This window comes from Gallus gallus, chromosome 4, assembly GCF_016699485.2.
Source record: "Gallus gallus isolate bGalGal1 chromosome 4, bGalGal1.mat.broiler.GRCg7b, whole genome shotgun sequence".
NCBI classification, from domain to species: Eukaryota; Metazoa; Chordata; class Aves; order Galliformes; family Phasianidae; genus Gallus; species Gallus gallus.
In genome coordinates this window covers 79,977,850-80,005,317 of record NC_052535.1, presented here as the reverse complement: position 1 = coordinate 80,005,317, position 27,468 = coordinate 79,977,850, and the positions used below count along the sequence as shown (strand labels likewise).

The 27,468-nt window shown below is 35.8% G+C and overlaps 1 protein-coding gene across 1 annotated transcript in view; it reads right to left on the bottom strand.

Moving 5' to 3' along the window:
• Positions 1–27,468, bottom strand: part of SORCS2 (sortilin related VPS10 domain containing receptor 2) — a 534,993-nt gene that overhangs the window by 44,101 nt on the left and 463,424 nt on the right. Inside the window, exons 11-14 of the mRNA XM_046940567.1 lie at positions 26,391–26,493; positions 19,030–19,106; positions 12,967–13,058; positions 11,309–11,416 (exon numbers count right to left, since the gene is read on the bottom strand). Coding sequence (XP_046796523.1) covers positions 11,309–11,416; positions 12,967–13,058; positions 19,030–19,106; positions 26,391–26,493 — 380 coding nt within the window. The remainder of the gene's footprint in view (positions 1–11,308; positions 11,417–12,966; positions 13,059–19,029; positions 19,107–26,390; positions 26,494–27,468) is intronic.

Genomic DNA, 27,468 nt, shown 5'->3' with positions numbered 1-27,468 from the left:
TTGCATTCATTTCTAAGGAATACACTGAATCTACACACTGTATTGGAGGACAGTCTCCATTTCGGATAGTCCAAACTATAACAAAAACCATTCACAAACTGTAAATATCTTCTTGAAAAAAGAAAAAAAGAAGGAAAAAAAAAGAGAAAAGAGGAAAAGAGAAAAGAGAAAAAAGAAAAATGAAAAAAAGAAAAAAGAAAATCTTATAGCTTTAAAAAACAGGTTTCACTTCCAAAGCAGCCAACATTTTCAAAGACGGAATATTTATTTCCAAAACCAAATGGGCAAGTATGACATCCAGCAACAAATTAGAAAGGATAAAGACTCTATTTTGGCAAAAGTCAAATGTATTTGTGGTTTGTATCTGGCCTGTGTGGCTTACTTGCCAAAGAATTTAAGGTTGATTCTGAAGCCAACAAATTCTGCGCAGATCATACTGCACAGAGTTCATTTTCCAATTTTTAGTACCATTCTCCAAACGAATTCATTCCTTTTGTTTTGTCCTCAGTTTTGTCCAAATCCAGACACAGCAGGAATGGTGCAGTTTTGCTAAAAAATATTCTGCTGCTTATACTCATTTCTCTTATCCTGAATACCGAGTTCAAAGTGGAACTAGGGTAAAGTACAAGTGAAAAAAACAGTGAATTCTCTGCAACACAGAAACAACATCATTGCACTAAGTCTGTTCCCTTTTAGATGGATGTAGAGTTCTGAATTCCGCTACAGAGGTTAAAAAATACTTGCAGAGAATATAGGGATTTCTCCCTTTCTTTCCTGGTGCCACTGCTTCTCAGCCCTAGCATAGAGATACAGACATAATCTGTAGATGAAACTTCACTATCGGTAGAGTTCTTATTTAAACAGAAACACAGGCATTTAGTCTGCATGTTTTACTCTCTTTTTTTTAGTGAGGCTCTGTGACTAAAGGACTTGCACCAACTACTTTTTTTCCTTTTAAATCTCTCTGTGTTCAGAAGTAGAAACAATACACAAAAGTGAAAAAGCATGGCTCAGCCCACTGGCTGCATGTGCACACAGGTGTGTGGTCCCACTTCCCAGCAGGACAACTGTCTTGCATCGAGACCTGCAGGTTTGGTTCCTTTTTCTGGTTCAGCTGGATCCTGAGAGCTGCTGTCACCATATGCTTTTATTCATTCGTACTTATATATACAATAAAATGACTACTTAGGTGGTCTTATGCTTTTTAACAATGCCTGCTTCAATATGCCTGGCTTTGCTGACAGAAATGAAGTGTCTTTTGCATGCTAAATGCTGATGCTTTTTTTTTTAATTTTACTCTTTTTTCTCCGTACAATTGTTTAAAGTGAAGCAGACTTCACCTTGCAGTTATACAGCTACCTACCTCCCTGAGTGCTTCTTCAAGCACCAGAGAACTCTACAAATTGGCCACATTTCTTTTATTAACACATTTAAACACATTCAAGTGCAAAGATTCAAGGCCTAACTCCTGACTCAAGAAAAGTATTTTCTATAGAAGAAGTCAATTTTTTTTTATTCATGTTAGCTACCTCAAGCAGATGAGTCAAGGAAGAAGGAAGAAAGGAGATGACTGGTTGAGTTCAGTGCAGAAGAAAATCACATAATTCTCTTGAAAGTAGAAAACAAAATCTCTGAATGATTAATAATCATCTTTACAAGTTCAGAGAGTTTCAGGGTGATTCTAGATAGCTATAAGGAAAATATTTTGCCTATATATAAAATAAAACACACATACCTCTCCTCTAACCTTCCCAAACAAGTAAGAAGAAAAAATGAATAATAAAAAAAAAGAAAAACAACAAACCAGCACTAGAAGCCTGAGTTACAAAATTCATTTTGATATCAACAAAGATACCAAACAAACTATTAAGATAGTCACTTGTGAGCACCTTGGAGATAATTAAAATGATAAGAAAGAGCCACCAGAGATTTAAAAAAAAAAAAAAAAACAAGCCACATCAAACTAATGTAATTTCCTTCATTTACAGGGTAACTGCCTTGAATTATTTTTTTCTGAAAAAGTTAAAAATGAGAAGTACAACAAAATATCTTCAAATACTCTTTCTGTAGACTGTAGAGTTGTCATCAAAGAGACATGAAGAAGGGGTGTAAAAGAAGGACACGAATCACTAACTTAAAAGATGCAGCGACAGAATTCTCCACTGGTAATGGAATGAGATACTGAGGTTCTATGCTCTCTCACAGGACTGAGATATTAGTGAAACATAGGCATTAGAGACAGATAAAATCTGGAGATATTGAAAATACATGGAAATTACTAAAGAAATTAAGAAAGTTCCCTAAGAAGGATACAGATGTTATATGCAATCTGTAGTTTGGTCTCAGAAAAAATCACTTGCATTATAGCTTTTGTGATGATTTAACAGAACACAGTAACTGCACCACTGATTCAACCACTCTCTGGGTTAAGTAAAGTACCTGGGATTCAAGGTGTCCCATCAGCATACCCACAGACTCTAAAAAATGCAACCATACAGCTTAGGAAAACCTGGGACACACTTCCAAAGGAATTCAGCAACTGTGTGTGCACTCAGCTTTGTAAACTGCTTGAAAGCATGGCCTCATAATTACTAATGTTATTGCTGCTACAACTTTTGATGCCTTACTGAGAACAGGGTTTTGCAGACACATCAGAAGAGCCCGTTCAGATTTCATGCCGAATAACAATAGGATTAAAAAAAATCCTTTACAAAGTTAAAAAAAGCCATTTTTTTTAATGTAGAATTCAATGGATTAGAGAAAAATATGAGCTACGTTAAAGCAATACATAACTGCATTCATATTGCTCAGGTGCAAAACATTCATGTCCAGTAAAATTACATGTATGGAAAAAGATGGTACAGTGTAGCAATGATCAGAAGATAACTATCAAGATGACAGTAGTTCATAAGGTGCTCTGGGCACCCTGGCCTAGTGGTTGGTGGCCCTGCCCATGGCAAGGGGATTGAAACTAGGTGATATTTGAGGTCCTTTTCAACCCAGGCCATTCTATGATTCTGTGATAAGCTATTAAAACATTCTTCTTCATTAATTTTATTTCATTAGAAGGCCATCAAATCAATTCTGCTGAAACTATGAAAGATGATGCTGATACATAATTTTTGAAAGAAATTCCAATTACCTTAGAAATTCATTTCCTTTTTTTTTTTTGCAACGATTGGGAATCCATAATTTTAATGCCAGTGTTCCAGTCGCCATAACAACTTTTTACATTTGTTCCTACTTCATTTATGATCACATCATTTTAAAATTTGATTGCATCACTTGATAGCTAAGACAGATTAATGCAGTTTTTAAGCTAACTCATTGAAACTATTTGCTGGAGGGCCAACGGTTATTTCTGTTCCTGATAAAGCTCATAATCAGGGAGAGCTAATTTAATCGAAATTATATGCAATGATAATCTCTTCCAATAAACTCATGTTTCTATTCAACAGGAAAAGGAATTTCTTCAATAGGTGTTTTTAGTTTACATGAACAGTATCAACTGCACTGCCTGCTCTCTGTGTCACTAGTTAGATACCTGACCAAAACTGTGATGGTTCTTGTGATGGAGTCTCCCAAAGACTTATCAGGTAAACATTCAGCTTTCATCGCTTCATTCAGGAGAAATGATCCTGACTTTCACAGTGCACCTCATCTCAGATGTCACAGGCAGCTTGTTATATCCACCATGTTTGCTTTCACTTTTTGGCTGTGCTCTTCAGGATTTTGTTCATAGGCTTTTACATTCTTTGCCAGAACAGATGGAGTTTATTATGAATCTAATGTCATATAAATTAAGATATGCCCTGAGCGACTTTTTGTCACATTACATTGATTTAACAACATAGCCCTGCTCTGCTGCTCTGGACAAAGAATATGGCTTTGAAGAGTCTGATGTTCATACCCACCAGTTACTTGGAGCAGTGTAGCTGAACCTGCAACAGTTTTACTTTACACCTGAATATCTAACGATCAGAGACCTCAGTGTGGAGAAAGCAATCCTACTGTACCTGTAACAGGAAGGCCATGAAGACATCACATGTGGAATTTATTCAGATGTTTAACATAGCACATTAAATTGTCCAAGTTTTGAGGTCATATTGAAGACTAGTGATGACAACTGTGTGATGCATAGCTACTTTTGTTTGAAATCAGATGCCTCTTTCATTCTAGACATGCTGCTTTAATCTCCCAAGTGCTGTGCTGGCTTTTGCTCTCCTCTATATGACTTTGTCATCAACTGTGATGTTTGAAACAGCAGAATTTGCCTCTGTAGCCCTGTATTGCCCTCTTGACAACCTCTGCTAGCTTCACATGCCAGCTGGATGTGGAACAGTACCTGCCATGTTTTGGAAGAGCCTTCAAATATATAAAACCATCAACAGAATAAAAGCCAGGACTTTAATCAGGGTCAGCCAAGTGCCCATACGTATCACCTGGTCATCCCAACGGGGCTGTCTGAGATAACAGATCTTAATTCATTCTTCCAAGCAGCACCAAAGTAAAGATGTCAAAATACTTGCAAAAAGGCAGGTACCTGAAATTCTCTGTGGATCTAAACCTCAAAATCAAACACTTAATATGTGACCGAGATGGGAAAGGAAAGAAGACTCTCAGAGCTGCTACATAACTAATTTAGTAACTCTCACTCTGTCTCCTGGAAAGTATTCATTTAAATGGAAGTAGCCACAGAGTTATGCTAAAAAGTGGTATTTAGATTTTATTCCCTGTGATCAGGCTTCCATTCCAGTAGTATATCATATTAGAACAAACAACTGTTGTCAGAGATTACTAGACTGTTAAAGTGTGTTTTTTAATTGTCACATTTCCCTGTGTATTTTTATAACACAACTACAATTTCAGACTGAACACTTAATCAACGTTATGGTTCACTAGATATTAGAGGCCATTTACACTACAACAGCAGCAATTTTCTCAGCTGTCCTTTACACAAGAGGTGAGAAGTTCCTTGTCAGTTTATGGTGAGTTCAAAGAGCTGACAGTCCTTAGCAGCATTTAGATCTTTGCTACATATTGTGACAATATAATTGAAACAACAAATAAAGGTGAAAATGTTTTTTGTTTCTGTTTTGCCTATTGTAGTTTATTACTCATATTATTACAGTGCCTCTCAATATAGAGCAAGACAAATAACCTCCCCATGACAGGACTTCTAAATAATTGTTGAGGGAATAAAGTGATTAGGGTGTGGCACTGGGAGGATGCACTTTATCTCTAGTGTAAGCACTGCCAACGCTTAGTATTCTTAACTCATAGAAATGGTGAGTTTATTAATGAAAGACATCCATGGGGATATGGTTTGGAAGAGTAGGTTAGCCATGACTATGTCTACAATGGTATTTAAAACCTACTGGTTTAAAAAAAAAGATGACAAATGAATTTTTAAAGACTTGCTTTCATTCCATCAGTTGTCTCCACCTTCTTTACAGCACTGTAAAATCAAGAAAAACTATTTAAGTCAAGGGAATCATACTAATATAAATGGATGAAAGTAATGTCGCATTCAAGTTGCGGTCTGTTATACATCAGGATTATAATTCAGCATATTTTTTTAATTCCCCAAAACAACAGAGGTCACATCTTCAGTGGCCTTCCTAAATTACAACTACAGAAATGATGAATGCTTCCATGTGCAACAATAGATACCTGCCTGCATAATGCAACTGCATATAACTGCTTATAAACAGTGCTTGTGTATACAGTATACTATGTACAAACATGCTCACACACTTAAAAGTGCTTTAAACTGCAAGCATATGCATATACTGAATGTACTAAAGAGAAGAGGTTTTTGTTGTGTATTTTTTTTTCCCCTAGTTTGGCTGCCAAAGTGAAAAATGACTGGAGGAAACAATTTAGTTGAAACTGAACCAAAATATGTTTTCTCATTGTTTCCTGCCCCCAAAAAATAATAATTGCCAATCATTCTTTTATGCCAAAACATCTTGGTTTCAGCTCCTTTGGGGAAAAAGAAGGAAATGAGTGCTTAGGTTCTAAGAAGTAATGGGGAGAAGCAGGATGAGCATGTTTCCATTTTACCCAGAAGCTTAGTGGCTCCGTGATGTTTGTGAACTATCTCCAATATTTTTTTTCCATCTATTTGGTAAAACTCTGTCCAAGGACAATCTTTTAGCATGTAAGCTGTTTGGAAAAAAATGTAGATTTAATACCTAGCAGAAGTAAAAACAAGATGGACTGTGAAGAAAATGGACTGATTCAAGGAGAAACGTGACATTATAAATAATAGCTTTGGAACAACCACCTCTCTGGTACCATCTTAAAGAGCAAATTCACCTGTGGAATTTTATAACATTTTATAATCAATTCTCTCGCTAAGAATTTTCTTTCTCTACTCACATACTTAAAACCAGATCTCTTTCATTCCAGATAGGAAATTATTCATTTAGACTTCAACTGTATAACCAGAATAAATAGCTTATGGTCAGCAAAATAGCGGTCCTTATTCTGAGAGCAAAATATAGCAAAATGGAGTTCAAGGCCCAACTAAAGTCAAGTAAAATGTTAGAATAACTTTTTTTGGTGGCCAATGTTTCTAATGCCTACCTCATTATCACCACTTATCAAATCTAGAAACAAAAATAGAATGTGTCCCTGAAAGCAAAGTTAGAACTACATAGATACAGTCACTCACTTAGTAACAGGTTCTCAAACTGACCTAAAGACACTCTCTGAATGAAAGAGTCCCTGTGTCACACTTTTTCTCACCTCTCCTTTAAAAAAAGACAGAGTGATAAAAGATTCTTTCAGGATGCAGATTCCTACTCTTTCAGCTCCTCCTATTTAAATGTATCTCCAGGTCTGTCCTCAAAGTGTACCGTGGGCAGTAGCAAGATATCAAAAGCATCACATTCCACTGCTTCTGAATTTTGTATGTCAACTTCATGGAAAGGAAAGGAAACGGAAAAATAAACCTTCACTCAAAGGGGTTCTTTTTAGCAGACAGAGAAGATAGTGGCTGTTTCATGGTCTTGGTCCACAGGCTTGTAGTCATGTTACAGTGCCCAGACTTGCTCTGCTAACACCTGAGTGCACAAAGGTGACAAAAATAAAACCAGCTGAGACTTGACACTAAACTGTTATCTACAAGCCTGAGTTAGGTGATATACAGGTTAGACTGAAATCAAGGTCACCATTATCTTGCTGTCTTTCTTCCACCTATGAACACTGAGATAGGCTCTTTATTATGCAGTGAGCAGAACAATTTCATAAACAAGCAATGTTTCTTAAAACTTCGTTATTCAAACAAGAAATCAGATGGTTGCAACTAAAACCTAGCATTCACCTTGGGAAATCAGCTACTCTCTTACCTACTGAGGCTTAACCTACCATTTAGCTGCTTTTTTTAAAGGGTACACTATGAGAAATTTAGCAGTGAAAAGCTCATGATGCAAAGGTATAACCTCCACCTAGAAAGATACTCAAAGACAACAAGAAAAGCAGCGTGTAGCCACATATGGCACAACAATAAGCTCCATAAACTACATGTAATGTTGACTGTTCATGTAAATGTCAATGTACCTAGGCAGAATTGAAAGCTGCAAAAATCCAGATGGTTCTGCCTAATATCTAACCCCTGTTAAATAATATCCACCTTGTTTTGATTAAGTTTAACCTATTTCCTTTCTTCTATTCTCATTTAGGAAATCAACGGGAATGCAACAATTGACTTTAAGAGCAAGAGGCACAAGAAGTACTGAGGTTAAGAGATGTCAGTAAGTTCCCAGTAGCATCTTAAATTGCTACTCTACACAAGACGCTAAGGAAAAAATCCCTCCAAGAATTATATATTCCATATATACACAATTGTCTGTAAGGAAGGTTTTGATTCTACCTAACACAAAGAAAAAAAGTTTTTTCATGTAACCTCTTAATAAAAGGGACCATGTTCTGGAGTACCACAGTTATTGTCCCTACTGGATTGTAGTCTCAGTATAAATACTCCCAGAAAACCAAACTGTGATGGGAAGTCACTTTAACACATTTGAAAATTTCATTATATGAACTACTTCCTTTGAAGAGGAACATCAATATTTCAAACACATAAAATTATTCTTTTTTCCACTAAGTTGAGCCATTACTCAATCCACTGTTATTAAGTAGTTTGGTTTTTTTTTTCCCCAAATATAATATATTATAAAGAGTAACATTGCATTTCAGTAAATTTCATTCTTAAATACTTTGGAACAAAATAAAGCCTATTAGAACATGCACTATTTTGATGAATTTAATTTACATCTATTAGTTGAGAAACTTTCTTATCAAATCTTACTTTTCATTTAGAAATAAATGGTGGATTTGAGCTCTTCATTTAGACAACAATTCTACTCAAAATTAGTTTCCTAAACTTATGAATTCTTTATTGCTTAAAACTCCTAAATATATTAAGTATGACTATTTAGAATATAACTTTACCAAGAAAGGTTTCCCTTTTCCCTAAAATTTTTGGATGGTTTACTGTTTTCAACTCCTGAAACACTTAATCAGGTCTACTGCACAGTACAGTGGAATAAAATATGTTTTCCTTGGCATTTGAGTGCACATATTTTGAATACTGTGGGGGATTTGGACAAATGATTTTGATGAATGTCGACTGGCAGATGACAATTCAGTTTTCTAAAAAATTTTGGTCTGTTTTGAATGATGTACAAAACTTTCTGAAATGAAGATTTGAGGCAACCATGTTCACATTCCCCTATTCCTTCCTTCAGTAAAGCTTTCCAGACAACTTAGTTTGGGATAAGTTAGGACATAAGAGAATTCAAACAAAATTCTTTTTTCAAGTCAGGTAATGTCTCAGTCACCATGTTGGAGAACGTCAAGTCTCTCTTACACACATCATTACCGTGTTCCTTAATATCTTCCCAAGATAATCTTTCTATTTTTATTATCACTTTTAACCCTAATGCAAATAAAAAATATAGAAGGAAATCCCTAACCCAATTTCAGTGGAACCGGGATATTACCCTGCAGAAAGAGATTGGTTCAATATAAATAAAATATTTGATTCCTTTGTGAGTTTATTCTAGAGGTTTTAAATGAAAAAGTCTCTTCCAGTATTGCTGTACAGTCTTAGTTGTTCTCTTCTCACTTCAGAATTGCATTCTCTGCTAATTTATGCAGATTTAGCACTGGACTTTTTATTCAAAGTCAAACAAACTCCCCACCAAAGGGAGAAAATGAAAATGAACATCCTGTACAAGTAAAAAATGTCAGGTTAGGTTCTTAGTAATGGATTTGGGGACTGGATTCAGGGTGAAAGACGCTGTATTAATTTATTTCCATTACCATACAAAAGTACATCTTACCATCATTCGCAAGAAGTAAAAACACTTATCTAACAAAATGGAAAAGACGGTATCACCTCTAATGGAAAAGATGTCAGAACTGATTATTTTCCTCAGGGAGTATGTATCAGAGGATGGCATTTCTCAAGAGCAGAAAATTGTGGTAGATAAAGTCATGCCCAGCATCTAAATCCAACTGTGAAGTTTTAGGAGAAAATGATCTAAGCCAGAGAGAACAACAAAAGGTCCTGATATACAGTCAGGTAGAACACCACTGGGCAGACAAGGTCACCCTGAAGTTAAACTTTAGCAAAGGTGGTAGGGAAGGCAAGAAAGCTGATAAAACAGCAGTGGGGAAACACATACTGCAGGTTTATTTTTCCCATTATGTTTGGAGACAGGTAGGAAGATGGCAAGTCTTTTCAGTGCCTGTCTGTAATGGGAAGTCACTGACATCCTCTGTGTTCAGTAGAACTAGCTGCAAAGTAAGAGCTGTAGAGTGACAGAGATGCTGGAGTCAGACTCCTGCCTCAGAAACATACAAGTCATATGATGCTTATTAGTGAGCCTGTGATCTTGTATCAAATCTAGCTACGGGGGATATATTTCATACAGATGATTTCAAAAAGATGTGTCTTCCACATGAGGTCTTTGGCTGTTTATTCAGATAATTAAATACAATTTTGCAAAATCACTGTTTTTCAACAAATGAAAACAAAAAAACAGAGCATAAAGTCATCACACAGTGTTCTATCTGCCAGTAAGTACAGTGTAGGATAAGCTTTTGATCCTTGTACTTCCACTGAAGGTAATGGAAATCCTCCATTCAGAGGAATAAGTACCTCTGTGTGGTATATATTATACCATAAAAACCTATGTTTCAGAGAAAAGGAAGATGCTGGAATAATACCATGCTTCTCAGATCATACATGTAAAACAGAAGAGAAATGGAACAGTATAACACGGAAGAATGGGCCTGCCAGTTTATCAAATTAACCCCTGCATGTTACAACGTTAGGAACACGGTACAATGCATTTAAGTTGGCATTTCCGTTTTGCTGCACAGCCTTTAAAAACTATGTGCTGGGTTGATTTTTTTTTCCCCAAGGAAAATACTACTGGTACACATTAAAGACAGATGTATTTCTAATTCCTAGAAGAAAAAGCCTGTCATGAACATAATGAGCTCCAATACAAAGCGTCACACAAACTGCTCTGACAGGATCAAACTCATCATCCTGCACATCCCTACGTGCAGGAGCACATTCTCTTCTTGCATTGCCCTTTACTATTGCAGTCAGCATGTACAGCATCAGACAGGTATTTTTTACTTTCAAATGCTCCTAAAAAGTTAGCATTTATCCTGAGTCAGGGCAAAACCTGCAGTTCAGATCCAGCTGTCCCTGGCCCCTTGGAAAAAAAAAGACAGATAAACACAGGTCTGAGCTGCAGAATTGGCTTATTTTTAACTCATCCACAGTATCTTCCTCAGTTACTGCACAGAATTAAAGTATGTATTTGTTAACACAGTCTTTGGCCACATAAAGCATCATACTTACTAGGCCAACTACGTACTTGTTTATACTGTGAAGACAATTTGCAGAAGAGAAGGATAGATGTTTAATGTTTTCGGTATGTAAAAATCAGAAAAAAAATGCAGGATACCATTATTTTTATGTAAGTTTCCCAGATTTACTCTGCAGTCCTATTATTCCACGCTCTGACCACAACTATGTGAAATTTCATACAAACAAAGCTCTTCATCTTTACAATCTGAAATGCTGTGTTAGGATATAGTGCAAATCAAAGGCAGGCTGCATACTGGGGCTGTTTGGACATGATCAGTTTAAGGGCTTGTGTGACAGCAAGAAGAAAAAGTCAGTGACTCAAGTAGTATTTCAAACATCCACAGTTAAAAATACGCTCAAGTGCTCAAGTAGAGAACCCTAGAAAAAGCAGTGTAGACAGGCACTTACGTCATGACCAGTGTCTCATCTCCAGGTTCGCTAAGTAATCCATCTACGAAGACTGAGGTGCTTGTAAAATTATGTGTACTCCAAGTCTGGCCTTCATCTATGCTGAACCTGTAAAAAAATAGAAATGGTTTTCATTTACAAGTTATTATATAAATCAGAATTCATTGAAAAAATAAAAAATCCCATAACCTTTAAACCCTAAGATTTACAATCACTGAAACACAGTATGCATGAGTGGTGTATCTCATTGATGTTCCAGGGTCTCCCATCTTTATTAGAAAGACTATAATAAACCTGTGACAACAATGGAAATTCTCGGGCAAATAAAAAATGTCTGTCAACAAAAAATCCTGCTACCTTGTAGGTTCAAGAGTCAGTTACTTTACAGTTCATTCTCTCTAGAAGTCCCTGAGCTGGAGACCTGTTAAGCAGAGATCACTAAGCATGCAACGTAAGTATGCAAAACAGCTCATTGCTAAAACACAAGTGCAAAAACTGCAGGCACCAAGACAATGGCCCCTTACAGCTATGACAATCCACATAAAATTTTTCAATAGATATTCAGCAAAGTGTATTTCAAATACTCTATGTACCCAAAAATTATGACTACAATTCTTTTGTCTTGCATACTTTTCTTCCAGGTCTTTTTAATGCTAGGGTAATGATGGTTTTCAGTCCAGCTAATGAAGCATATAGCCAAGATCCTATTAGAATAAGCAGCATTATGCAAAAATGAGCCTTGTTACGATCAATCTTCTGGATCACTTGCACCTTCTATTTCCTAACTTAGGGGTAGTCGTCCCTGCCCTTGGCAAAGGGGTTGGAACTAGGTGATCTTTAAGGTCCTTGCCAATCCAAACCATTCTATGATTATATATCTTTTTTTTTTTTTTTTTTTTTTTTTTTGTACTGCAAAGATGATAATTTTATATGCCATTACTCAATGCTACCATATTTTGTTTTACTATCATGCAGTTTAAAATTTGTTATTTTATAACAAAATTATTTGCAACCAAACTTTTCTGTCAAACAAGAGAAGGTCATTTTCTGAAGTCCCATCATATGACAGGATCTACACAGAATGTGTAGTACAATTAATTAGCGTAGGAATTTGCCAGAAGAACTGGGCTTCTTGCATACGGTACTATACAACTTTTATGCACAGAGAAATTCTTTTCCCATTGGCTCCAAAAGACTACATTGCATTGTTCTTGCCAGAGCAATTCAGGGCTATTCTCCAGTGTCCTCATTACTGTGGCTGAAGAGGACAGAGCTTTATCACAGCATTAAACAACTATTCTGTGACCTAAGGCATTGTAGGTAGAACATCACTGCCATATGCTGCTGGTGCAAACATAATGACCATGATAAACATGGCTTGTACTGTAGAGTTTCAAGATAGCCTTTTAAGCAAAAATATCTACTCTGATGCAAGAAAATCTTGTTATGATTAATTCATTATGTCATGGTACCAATACCATCAAGGAGTAATCTTTAAGAAAACATCTTTCTGAACTCTGTCAAATTAATTAATGTTAAATTAAGCTGATTACACTTGCACCTCATACATGATTACATTGAAGTGTTCATCTTAAAATCTGAATTTTGTCTCATGTATTGAATACATAATAGCTTGCTCTAATTGACTGTAGGATTACTTGAGTATTTTCAGTGGGATAGAGGTATCTTTGATGGCCACAATAACTCCACCATGGTCCAGGTACAAGATGTGATGCTCTTCTTCAAAGACCTACAAATCAGAAAAAAAAAAATTCAACTAAGCAAATGCAGAAATAAAACGTATGAGAAAACCAGAGTTAAAAATCATATGTTTCATAATGTCCACACTGCAAACACGAAGGGACTTACATGTCAGTTTAACTCTTACACTTCTCTCTTCTCCCAGTTGTAACAGAAAAGACAGTTAAACAGGTGAATCAGAAAATGTTCAGGTTCAAATCACAGTCAGATTAAACTGTCTAAAGTGATTTTAGCCCCAGCTCACATTTCTCGCAGTATGCATTCTGCATTCTTTCCTATTATATATCACCAGGTGACCTGTCACCTTACTTCAGTATTTGCCATATTCTTTAAATCTTGCAAAATGAAATGCTTTGTAATCTAAGAAAAATAGGAAAACTGTCGCTGTCTGAGACTGTCTTGCATGTTCTTCAGACTCCACCGAAGTTGAAATAATAGGTGCCAGTGTTTTCTGCATTTCCAATGTGTCAGTGATTTATTTAAATTCAAACTTTGTGATTACACAAGGAGGCTGCTCTAAGCTCTGAACCAAAATACATGTAATATTGATTTAATGATATAAAGGATTCAAAATCTCCTAAATTCTTTTCATTTATTTTTCTAGAGGTCATCAGTAGCACTAAAATAAATGAATAAGAAATATCCTCTCTTTTCTGCATCTGTTATCTGTTTTAAGGCAGTGTTTACTCATGTTATTACCCAGTGAAAGTTCATTTACCATAAGATCAAGTGATAAAGTGAGAGTTTATGCACACGCACAACAGTTCATAGATGAACATGGAGCCTCCTACACACTTTGACAAAGCCTAAGAAAAAAATGTAAGGGTGAGCTCTACTTCGCCTTGTGAATGAGAAAATGCAGACAATACACAGTGTTTTTTTTTTCATGACAATGCTAAATGCTACACTCAGGAGATATATCAGCAATACGGAACCAAAGAGAGAAAAAGTCTTAATCATACAGCACATTCACAATTACTTCCAAAATAGCAAGCATTTAATTTGCCTTTAGAATTCAGTATTCCTCTCATTTCGTAAGAACATATGTTTTGGGATTCCTAGGGTTTCGAGAGTTTGATTGGCTTTTTGGTGTTGTCAGTTTACTGACAAGAACCCTGGCAAGGGACATTTACAGTCCTTTATACTTGTTCCATGTAGCTGAACATTTTAGAAGACAGTTCAGTGAAATGCAGACATACATTTTAGATATACTTCAAAAGGATGAGACCGCTTCAACTCATATAAGCCAGCAGAATTTTGACTCTCCTTCAGACTTCATTTGAACTTCTGCTCAAATCAGAATGAAACAGCAATGCCAGAACAAAAAGTTTCCAAAAGCTTCACCTTCATACAGAAAATAATGGAAGATGTTGTCTGCATGACTTCATCCAATTTAGGTTTTCCCAGAAAAGCACGACAACAATTCCTAGTGCACCATTCCAGTATAAAAAAGTTTACCCCACTCCCGCATAAACTATGGCATGCTATAAGGCACAGCAAACCCATTACAGGTATATAAATGTCATATTTATATCATGCTCTTCTTGCATGCATTTCAAATACTTTATGACTGAAAGATATGAATCAATTCCTGCATTTTCAGCATACTGAAAATTAATGACTTCATATCTGTGGAGTTCAGTACAGAGAAGCAAATATTTATCTCTACTTTATAGAAACAAAACCAAGCCAAACAGTTGGCAAAGGGTTTATGTCCTGGTGTCAGAGCTGAAATAAGAACCTGGAAACAATTGATAGGCATGTTCACAGACAGCCTAGAACTATGACCTGTCTCTCTCCACTGAATGACACCAGGTAATAGATTTATTATGATCCTTACTAGTAGCCAAGTATCACAGAACTAAATTACTATAACCTGTTTCTAAATCTTTCCTTCTTCTGTAATGTTTCAGATAAATTTATTTGCTTTATAATAGTAAAGTCAACTTCTTCTCTTTCTCTCTCTCTCTACATGTGTCTATTGTAATAACTGCAGCAGGTTATCTATTGGGGGCAATTAAGAGAGCTCCATGAAATAACTGAACATGTTTAAATGACCCCAGATAAATTTACTGCACACAATTTTACTCTGAGAAATCTAAGTCTTAAAAGTAACCAAAAATACTCAAAGTCACTTGCATCTCACAAAGTGACACTCATTTCTAAATCCAAATCTGGAATTCTCCTACAGCACAAGGAGGCAGCTGGGCCTTCACAGTGGTGAGAAGCTGGGATTGCATCCTTTACCATTGTGCTTAAAGGTATTATCATCCATTTCTTAAGATGTCTGCAGAAAAAAGTAGTCCTGCTTAAAGAAAGGTATTCCATATTGCTTTGATATGAAAGGATTTGAAACAGATAGAGAGTATTCTTACAGCTGAACCACTGAACTGGAGCTCCAGAAATCTAGGTTTAGTTCCTAGTTGCACTGTGTAGTGCACTGTGCCCTAGAAAGCTAATAGAATATATTGTGGCTCTACTCGATCTTCCATAGCAGATCAAACATGAAAGGCTTTCCTGTCCTTGTCTTTACTTTTATTTCAGCCATTTCTTCTGAAAGCCAGACCTTTTTCTTACTCTGCTCACAGTGCAAATGAAGTTGAAATACCAACGGCAACCATAAATGTGAGGAGAAATACCATCTTTTAAAAAAGCACATCCTTAACATTTAGAAGATTTAGAAGAAGAGGCTCATAGGAAAAAACAATGTTTAAAATCTGTATAGTTTGTAACTGTGTACAGAGATAGCCCATTTCTCCCACGATGCAAGATTTGTTTATCTATCTGACTCAATATCACGTTCATTAACACATTCTATCATATTATTTTCCTTGTACAATAGACAGAGAAATCTTCCAATTAGACATCTGTCCCACAAGTTCACCTTAGGCGTACTTCATGGTTCACTTAAGATGATCTAACCTCACAGAGTTCATTATAATGTCAAGGTTGGGTTCCCCTCTCTTGCATACATTCCAGGTCACTGCCACTGCATGGACATTAAAGCTACTTGTCAATCAGCTCCTAAACCTGTGCTGTTTACAGTACCATGTTGTACATACAGTACACCATCGCAAATTTCATTCTGCTTTTCAACAACTGCAACCAGCCCAAATTGCACTGTGGCTACTTAGAATCTTTGCTTTTACTTTTTCATTTACTGAAAGTATTTACTTAATTCTACAGAATTCTTTTTGAGCATTTTGATTTGTACCTATCAGTGCTAGCTGTGTAGTCTGCCACAGTAAATCACCCTGAATTCTCATGTGACCGTACCATGTAAAAGCTATGGAAAAATGAGTTCAGTTGAAATCATTCCAAGTGTATAAAACAGATTCAGACATTATTGAACAAAAATGATGAATAGATTTTCTTTAATTTGAGGATGAACTACAAATATGGGGATTGGTCCTTTTTACGAATCACAGACGGAATCTGAGTTAACAATGTGATGCTCTAGTACAACAAAGAGAGATCTCCTGAAGTAAGATGACAGCCAAGATGTCAAGATATTAAGGGAAATCATTTCATTCTAATTAGTAATTATAAAATTTGTAATGTTGCATCCAGTTTCTCCATTCTTCAGGAGAGGATTTCAGATAGTCTGATCAATGACCAACAAAAGGGAAAAGGAGTTTAGAAACTCCAGCCCTTAGGAAAAAAAAAAAGGCAGATTTGAAATTGCTTTCCTTCCAGAGGGGAGGAGGGGGGGGGGAGGAAAGGCTGTACTATGGGTAGATATGATAATTGCCTTTCAACATCTGAAAGGTTATTTAAAGCTGACAGGAAACCTCTGCTCCCAAAAGACAGGAAGAAATCAGCTTACCTTGCAAAACTTGTGGAACAGCAAGAACAACCACAAGAAGCAAGGATATGCAAAGCAGCTTATGTTAAATGTTAAAAAGTCTATGAAGTGAGGTAAAACACCATATAGGAGCACAGCAGAATCTCCTACAGTGAAGGATTAACAAATAGGCCTGGAAAATCTCTGTTTAAGTTGTTTCTGGTACAAGTGATGTTGCTTCAGAGCAGGTGGTTGGATTATCTTTCACCTTCCTCCCAGTCCTATATTCTATGAGTCTCAATGCCAATATTGGTATTATTTCAGGAAAGCTTTTATTCAATTACTTGAACTGTCTTTTCTCCTGAGTTCTTTATATTTACCTTTCTATGTTGTTGTTTTTTTTTTTCCACTCTACACAAGCAGAAAGCTCTTTCTTCTCATAGTTTGTAGACAGCTCCACAACTTCATGTATGGCATGTGAGAAAGGTGACAGGGATTCAACAAGCGCAGCCTCAAAGTTTCCAAGGCAGAGACTTACCCCCACCCAAAGAACTGTAACTAAACATGAGCCTTGCTCTCCTTCTGCCAAGGCAGAAAAGCTGTAACTTCCTATCCAAATAATTCCCATATCACTTTGATGACAAAATGCTTGTCTTTTTTTTGTCATGAGCTCCAATAGAGAAGGGAAGAATAAGGACTGCATACATAGCAATCTGCACTTTTTATTATGATAGCAAATATTGAGTAAGCTCTTTCAAGGCTTCATAGCAGTTTTAATTAAAATCAAGTGAACAATGGTGGGTTTGACTTTGACTGTCACAATAAGCATCAGCTTGTGGTTGGTCTTACAGTTTGAATAGTCATTGTAAGGTCAAGTCCCAACACATATCATCTGTTGGAGTGTCTCAAAAATAAAAGCAGCAAAATATGACTTTGATCTCCATCACTTTTTCCTTCTTATTTCTCACCCTATCAAAATTATGAAACTCTGGGAAATGGTGACAATAAAACATGAGAGGCCTCTGTTAAGTATGAGATAGTACAGCACAGGCTGTAAATTCTGGAAGGCTTTCGCATTTAAACACCTATTTATCATCTGCTAGAATTCAAGAAAGAATTTGGCATAAAATCTTATCTTTTAAAACTTCAAGAACATTGCCATGATAAAAATAATATATTTCGTTTTAAAAGTTCTTTTGCAGAGCATTAATGACAATCTACAATATAAGAAAATGTCTGTATTTACTCTTACGTCGAAGGTGCTGAGCTTAATAACACTTGTGAGTGCATTTTCCCACTTACTTATTCTCAGATAATAACACAGCTTTTATTTCAGTAGAACACTAAAACATTGTTTTAACTGAAATAAGATACTTTTTGATACACTGGTACTTTGAGGGCTATTTTTTCTTTTCTCTGGGTATACATCAAAAGTAGACTACAGAACCTCTTGTGTCTTATTACTATTGTTATGGATATTTACAATTATGAAGAAAATATTATTGAGACAGAGTAGTTTAAAATAAAATGAATTAGAAAGATGCAATGCTTAAATCAACACTATGCATTGGAAACATAAGGCATACAAAAATCAAATGTCATTTCTTCTACTACCAGACTGTGGGATTTTTAAAAAAATACTTTAATGTATTTAGCCCTATAATTGATTAAATCACACTAAATAACATCCAAAGGTTTACTGTTTTTTGTTTTTTTTTTAAATCTCTTTTTGTGTTTTCATTTTCAATGGAGAACAAACTTTAAGCTTTAATAGCAGTTTTTAACTACAAAGCAGAACAATTTCCCCCTTCCTAAATAAACTCTGTCTTTCAGGTTGAAACATACGCACTGCAAGATTTCGCCCAAGGTCCATTCCTTCATTAGCATAGGAAGATTACTGAAACTACAAAAAACCTAACTGGACTGCATGTTTCTTATGCAAGATACTTAGAAGATCTGTGAGGAGACCAAAATATTTGAGTTTCAGGAGAATCTGACATCCCAACCAATTTGGATCTTTGCAAATCACTTCCTTAATCTCTCAGTTTGCAAGTGAAATGTGGATAATAATGGCCACCTGCCTCAAGAGAGTGGGTATATAAAGATAAGTTATGCATAATAAAATTCAACATATTGGGTAAAATAAAAATTATCTTAAATTATTTCAGTTTCCTACCTGGCGCCATGTCTTCCCACAGTCAGATGTGATGTACATTTCTTCTTTATACTCAACCAACTGGGATCCCAGGTTACCTGTCACAATACATAAGGAAAGAAGGGGGCACCCAATTAACAAGAGAGACTGGAAATAGTCCTGACACCAGTCAGAGTGAGAACAAGCCTCAGATGATGAGTGGTTTTATTCTATTATCAACAGAGTCTCTTATAAAGAAAAAAAAGAAAAAAAGAAAAAAGAAAAAGCATATATGCATCACATTTCTTTCTTTATTTATTTAAACATTCCTCGTTGTGTATAGGCAGGAGCAACGAGGCTTAATTCTAGTGTTAAAATGTGTATTTAAGATGTAAGTCTGAAATGTACATGAACTCAGAAGCCATACCTTAAACATATTATGTAAAATTATTCAGTTTTTTACTTGAATTGCTTAAAAAAAAAAATTAAATGTAAGACTTTATGGAATGGTAGAAAAATCCAGGATTTAGATAAATATGTAAAAATGAAAAGAGGGGTTATGGTCCAAAAAGCTCTGTAAATGTGGAAGTCTAGAGCAGAATTACTTCTTTTACTTAAATATTCACCAGGAAGCCATGGAATATTTTGACAAATTACACTGAAGAGTAGCAGCTAGCATTCAGATTACTGTGAAGATTACTGACTTTTGCATACAAAAGTCTTGAAATAAATCTGTAAAACAAGACTGTAGAAGATGTAATCCCAAATAGCAAGATCTCTATCTTTTAACTTGTGGTGTTTAAAACAGCAAACCATTAAATCACCAGTTCACAGTCTTATAGGGGAGAACCAAACAAAGCTCCATATCCTTTCTAAACGATATCCTTTCAGTGGATTTTGATTTAAATATATGCATTGCATGCTTTTGCAGAAAAAAGAAAGAGAGAAGTTATCAGATACTCTTAAAACCGAAGAGATTAGGAAAGAAAACCCATGAGATTACAATAGCACTATGTAATTCCACTTGTGTGTTACATAAATAGCTGTTTTTACCACCAAAACAGATCTGTTTATGGAGTACAGTCATTAGAGCTGAAAGGTTCTGGAGAAGAATAACTGTGTGCACTACTCAAAATACACGCTCTATTTGGACCATCAAGACTGTGTGTGCTATGTCATTTAACAGTTTACCTGTGTTATTTAATCCTCTATACAGCCTAGATGAGATGATGTTAAACTTCATGTAGAATCAGAGAATTTATAGGACAGAGTTCATTTCTTTCAACTGCTCCTTCTCAGTCTTTCCTCTTTCCAGCCAACTCCATGCTCTCATTTATCAAGTAGTTCATCACAGATATAGTTGGCTGTGTCATTTTGAAAATAAGACTCCACTCTTGGAGGCCATTAGGCTCCTGGATAAATGCCAATTATTGTCTCTCTTACCTTCTACGGAACTCTATTTACATGAGTAGATCTTTATTTTGAGAAGTGATATGGAGCTGCACTTTAAAAAGTGCAGTGGAAAATTGCCTTAGCTAATGGAGAATAAGTCTGTAAACTGACATCATTAACTTCTGTTTCATTAGAAAGACTTTTACATCCATTTGATACATTAATAACAAAGATATCAGCAAGTGCTTTGTAACTACAGCTTTGTCAGGACAGCCATGACTTCTCCTTGCGTTGGTTCTACTTCTATTGTCTTTTCTTGGTAAATGAACATTAAGGAGATGGACTCAGTTACGGTTGCAGAGAAACATTATTCTGTCAAAAACATAACTAATGACAAACTTGGCATGGAGGTGGACTGCTTTGGGAAAAAGCACTGCTTCTTGACCTTTGAAAGCAGCCCACCTTCTGGTCAAGGGTAAAAAAAAAAAAAAAAAAAAAAAAAAAAAAGCAGAGGTGGTGCATGCAGGGCCTCCTGATTGCTGATGTAATGTTATGGGCATTGATGAAGGCTGAAACACCCAATACCTCCAGATTTTTTAGGAGAACCACTTAATTTTGGAAACTTCATAAAGTGAAATCTACAAATTACATCTCCAAAGCTTTCTGTTTAATCTATGTCACAAAAGAGTTATGAGTTTTCCCTATTTAAAGAGTTACATTGCTTAAACTTTTATATCCTATTAAAATGCAACTTCAAAGACATTGTTATATTTGAGTAAAATGTTTTGATTCAAGGCTCTAACTATCTCAAAGTGTGTCATGTTACTGAATTAAGTCAGCTAACAAGCATATGTAACAGCACCCCATAAACTCCTTTCCAGCAGCTCCAATTCACTTCAAATGAAATGCAAAGAAAGTCCCGACATTAATAACCATATAAACAAATAACAGCAAAGTCACACAAGCACTCAGAAAATACAGCCAAAATACCCTAAATTTTCTTTTCTGTATCTGAGTGCAATTATGAACCATACTTGTGGTAAGAGTGGTGGCCAATAAAACATAACAAAACTGACATCACAATCAAGTGATACAGAAGGTAAAATATAGCCAAATTCTGTTCAACTCTTAAGACTGGAAGCCAACACTTCAGTCAAATACATCAAATGTCTCATCCAAAAAAAGAACAGTTTTTAAATGCCATCCTGTTACCCACCACATCCTGATATGTTCTAACTGTAACACAACCCACGGATATAACAGTAAGGTGGTTGTCTGGAGAATCATGCCAAATTTTATGCTCTTTATTATAGCTGTAAAAGTCTGAAGTAACTCCTCAGATGCAACAATACAACATGGAACCCTTTCATCATTTTATTGGGTCTGTATTACATCTCAAAATCCTTCTGTGGTAACAAGTAAAGGTAATATAATACACTGAGCACAATTCAAGTTCATACTGAAAAAGTTACTGCATCTGGAATAGTTGAGGTAACCATAAAACACAAATTCCATCTCTACAGGAGTGGCCAGGCTGAAAGTATAGGGGCACTGACTGCTGCTCCATGTATTTCTCCAAGGTATTCCTAACTTTGCACATGCCAAACTAACAGTTGATAGCACAGTGATCTGATTTCTGAAATAAAACAATGCATTTTAATGATGACCAATGGACAGCCAAGCTCTCTTGAAATGTGGTATAGTTGTGAGAACAAAAACAGACATCAAGAGAGTTAGCTAATTTAAAGTTCCACACAGCTCAGGCATTTTAGCAGATTTCTACAGTCAAGCAAATAAGGGAGTTTAATTTCATTTACAATTTATCATTAATTTTCATGTTTTAATCACTACTTATCACTGTATTAGTCATATTTTTAATGTGATTTTAGACATGCTTACCGTGAGAAGAAATAATCCCCATAAGCAACTCTTTAAATATGGAAAATCTTTTGCAGCCACTGAAATTTTACATACCTTCAAAAAGGTAAATGCCCTGTGCCTACATTGCCTGCCAATTAATGCAGCTGTGACATCCCTTTAGCCAATGAACAAGCTAAAATATCATGCTTTGTAAACTACTAGTCAGCATAGAAGAAGCATGCAACCAATTTGTGTTTCAGGTCCCAGATAGACTGTTTTTGCTTGGCAAAATGAAGAAGTGTTAGGCTGAGGGAGTGATTCACGCAGTCAGAGTCAGGGAACACACTGACAAGAGAAAAGTCTTTGGGATTTGCAAGATGTTCACTCTAGAGTGCACTAGGAAATGCTCTGTCATCTCACTGTTCCCTCATCCTTTCTGTAGTGGCAGCTCGGTATGCTACTTTTGTGAAAAATGTTATAAATTTATCACATTGTATGCAATGTATTTGGGCCAGACGTGACAAAAAGTAAACTGAACTTTCCAGCACTTCCTCAATGTGCAAAATTTACCGCTTGCTTGACTTGCCATCTGGATTGGAAACTAAGCAGAGAATTACAGTAAACCAGCACCTGAAAAGCCTACAATTCTCTGAACATTCTTCATAAAAAGTCCTTCACAAGTTTACAGTAAAAAATTTACACATCAATTGACACACATTTCATAGCTGATGCTGTGAAAAAAGAAGCCGCTGCACAAAAATCAAATGCAATGCAAAATCTTATTACACTTCTTAAAGGAGGCAAACCAGTTATTTGAATGAACACTTTAATATGCAGCTATAAAACTTAATATTCTGTCTGCAAAATTTATATATATTTATAAGCTACAAACATATTTTCCTTAGAACTACTTAGGCAACTTTAATAGAGTTCAATTTTTACTTGTAAATGTGATTTATAAAAGATGCAATTTTAACATCATATTATTACATTTTCCCCAAAGGTTCTAAGCATTAATGCTATTTTCTGTTTAATTATTCTTTTAAATGAAAACAATAATCAGATATCTCCGTGGTCTATTTTTCAAGCTGAGTTTCAAAACAATCCTTAAGTCACAGGTTATGTTTTCAATTGTCACAAGCAACTGTGTTATATCATCTTTCTATTATGCAGCCAACCTCCACATTACAGTGATTTTGTTGCTGTTGTTTGGCCTTCTGATTAATAACCACAATGCTCTCACTGAGAGGAGCAGTTTCATTGTTCTTGTGGCTACAAACTATTCACTGATTTCCAGTTCTTATCCAGTTGTTTATACCATACATTCATTGAACATCTCTTTACTCCCATTTGTTACTATCCCAGGGTTACACTTTCAGGAATAAATCATATTCTTTATTGGCCTTTATTTTTCTCAGCTAATGAGATTCTCCATGTAAATAGAATCTCTATTTCCATCAACTGCCAAGTAGTCCTTCTTAGCATCTGCTCATTGGTCCTGAAAATTGATTATCAGAACTGTACACACTGTTATTAGTACAGTATTTTGCCAGATAATTACTATTTCCATCTTCCTGTTGGCTATTATTTACCTACTTCACCCTCAGAATACATTTCCCTTTTCCACAGTACAATGCACTGATGGTTCATAGTCACACAGAGATCAACTGACATTCCTGGATCTATGTCATCATCTGCTGTTTGCAGATGATGTACTCTCACTAAATCTAACAGTGAAATTCCAATAGAGTGTAATGTGGTCCAGATAATCTGATTTCTGTATGTGCAAAGAAACCAGTACTTCTGTTGATTTGCATGTGATTATCAATGTTGGGAATCAGGACAGAAAAAAATGCAAGCTTGTTGTATGTAAATTATTTCTGATAAGGGTAAGTTTACAAGGATATCTGGTTTGCCAGATAAGACTGAGGACATGCACTGAATCTACATGACCTGAGCATTCAAATCATACAAATGCAAGACAAAATCAGAGCTGAGTCAGTCATCTGTTTGCAAGCATGCAGATGTGCTTTCAGACTTACAAAATGAAGTCCTGCTCTGTCTGCAATTCTGTGACCTTCAATCAGAGAAAGGATATATTGCACTATCCTTGGAAATTTTTCTCTTACTTTAGCTAGTGGCTATGAGTGATGGTGTATCTACCATTTTAATTCCATTACAAGTTACTCAACAATCAGGTCAGATTTAACACATCAGACTGTTCCTTAATGATATCTGGATATAATTAAAAAGGCTCCCATGTTGAGGAAAGCTGTTGATAAGCTTATTTACCAGGCACGGTAAGTCATCAAAGTGATAAAATCATGCAGAATAATTTAAGTTGGAAAAGACCCTTAAGATTATCAGGTCCAACCATTACCTCACCTTATCAAGCCCGCCACTAAATGATGTCCCTAGGTGCCACAATCACATCTCTTAAATACCTCCAGGATAGCAACTTCACCATCTCCCTGGGCAACCTGTCCCCATGCCTAACCTTCCCTTACATGAAGAAATTCTTCCTGACATTCAATCTAAACCTCCCCTGGTGTGACATGAGGCTGTTTCCTCATGTCCTATGTCACTTGTCATCTAAGTAAAGAGAACATCCATCTTGTTACAACCTCCTTACAGGTAGCTGCAGAGAGCAGTAAGGTCTCCCCTCAGCCTCCAGACTAAACAATCCCAGTTCTTTCAGCCATTCCTCAGTGGTCTTGTTTTCTAGGAAGGAATTAAGCGCAAAGCACTCTTCTCTAACCTGCCATTCATGCTATCACCTCAGAGCTGTGCACTTAAAAAATATCCACAAAACCCAAACAAATGAAAATAAACCAAAATACCCCCAAAGTAAAGAAATTCATCACATCAGATTATAATGCAAGGACAGAGAAAATTGAAATACAAGTATCAGACTAGTTTATAAAACCACACTGCTTAATTTGCTTCAAAAGAGCAAACAGAGGCATAAAGTAAGAATCTACATCAGAATAGGAAGTATCTTTATGTAAAAAGAAGATCCCTAAGATGGTTATTATTTTTTGAAACACTGAAATGTATTAAAAGTGAATTAAACATCTACTTAGATACTTCCAAGAAATATATCCACAAAGGCATCTTATACAATCTTAGTCTCATTCTCATCAATAAAAACATAGCAGCATTTCCCATTTAAGTCTGCCTTCAGTAGAATATCTTAAACTCCATTTACTATAAGGGAATCTAGTCGTATTGAACTAATAGCAGCTGTCATTATCTTTCAACACCAAGTATATTTGCCTTGAAATTCTCAGCAAATTTTCAATTTAATAACGCTTTTATAAGCCACTAGCAGTAATCATTATTGATTAAAAACAGATACATTTTTATGAAAAGAGAAGTAATAGACGTGTATATTTCATCTAACCATAATTCAGAATGATGGAATAAAATAGAGTCTTAAAAAGCTCTTTATAACTGTTAACATTTCAAGATTTTAAAGCAAAGGAGAAGAAAATCTAATGAAATGAATAAATGAATCACAAGGGTACAAAGTAAAACAGACTAACATGAATGTTTTTAGTGATGAGTAGTCAATACTCCGAGGGAATTTCTTTTATTAGATTCCACTTCACAGTAACATGGTCCCACATGTATGTTATTATGGAACAGCCACAACCAGCATTGCCCTCAGCACTAAGACGCACTTGCCTCTTTCACTTCATCTCCCTTTAGGTGGAAAGGAATTAGTAAATACTAGAAAACAAATTATCTGTATGAAGAACAAAGACTTGGCCACTGTTTAGATTTACTGGATTTAGTGGGCTGTTCATGATGCCAGAGGAGATGGTAAGGATCTTCACTTGCAGGCAGCATTAACAGGTCCTTCAGCCATCACCACTGCTTCATACTTCACTAATAGGGAAAGAGATACTGAACAGCATAGAGAAACATAATGCAACTGTTACAGATCTGTCCTAGAAGACTGAGCTCTGGGGGATTCAATTAACTTTTACTACATTTTTTGATCCAGTGATCTTGTAAAAGAACATTCTTCAGTGAGAGCCTTAATTTGGTAATGTTTGTGGAATGGTAAATGTTATAATCCAAAATACTAGATCAGTATACAATTCCTACTACATTTCAGGTCCTACAAAATAACATCATGCTTTTACCTGCTCCCATGATGAGTCCTGGTGCAGTATCCTTTGTATGGACGGTTCCTGACACATATGGATTATCTGCCCAGCGGAGATGGAGGTGAAGGTAGCAATCAGGCTTGTGGGGGAAAAGGAAGAGAGGTTTAAAAAAAAACACTGGTAACAGTTATGCTTGTATGATAATGAAAGCCCACACAGAACAGTTGCAGTTATGTATCCCTATAGAGAATGGTTGTTTCCCATGGAGACCAAAACACGACGCTAAGCTATCTAACAAGAGTTTGTCTCCATAGTCTAACACTGACAATAAAAAAAGAAGTTGGCATGAAATTATTGTATAAAAAATCTATGTGACAGAACTGCTTAAAGTCCCTAGCTAGCAGCAAAAGCAATAATTAGAATGTTTGCTGGTCTCGAGTAATTAGGTAAAATGATGATTAATAAAAAAATCACTAAGGTTTCTTTTTTAGAAAAAAAAATCATATAAAAATAGTTCAATAACTTTTGGATGATCACCATCTCTCTTAGCTAAGCAACTTAATGCCTCCTGCACTTTCTGCAGTGGCATTTGGAGGTCATTACTGCTGCCTGCCAGTGGTGCTCAGGAGTTGCATCTTCTGCTATCCTTCCACTGACCTGAGAGCTCAGGACCCATAGGCTTAAGACATGTAGCACAGTCTGAAATTTTCAAATGGGAGCCAACACCTCCAGCAAGAAACACTCTTTCTACATGGAGAAGGATTAAATCTCTGCCAGTAGCAGAACTGAAACCATTTATTTTGCCTAGAAATGCAAAGCCTAGAGTCCCCATGAATCAAGGGTCAGTGACAAAAATATGAGGTTTTTCAGTACAGCATAACAAACAACTAGATATTGTGGGTAGCTAGGACTACAATCACATCATCTTAAAAAAAATAATAATAATTAAAAAAAAAGACTTTTTAATGCAATTAAATGTGATGTTTATTTCCAAGCAACTGTCAAGAATTCCTTTAACAGGGTTATCTTGCTTTAAGATGAAATAAAAGTATGAAAGATGGAAACAAATATGGTATTGGTAAGATGCACCTGATGTGCCACCTATATCCTGAAA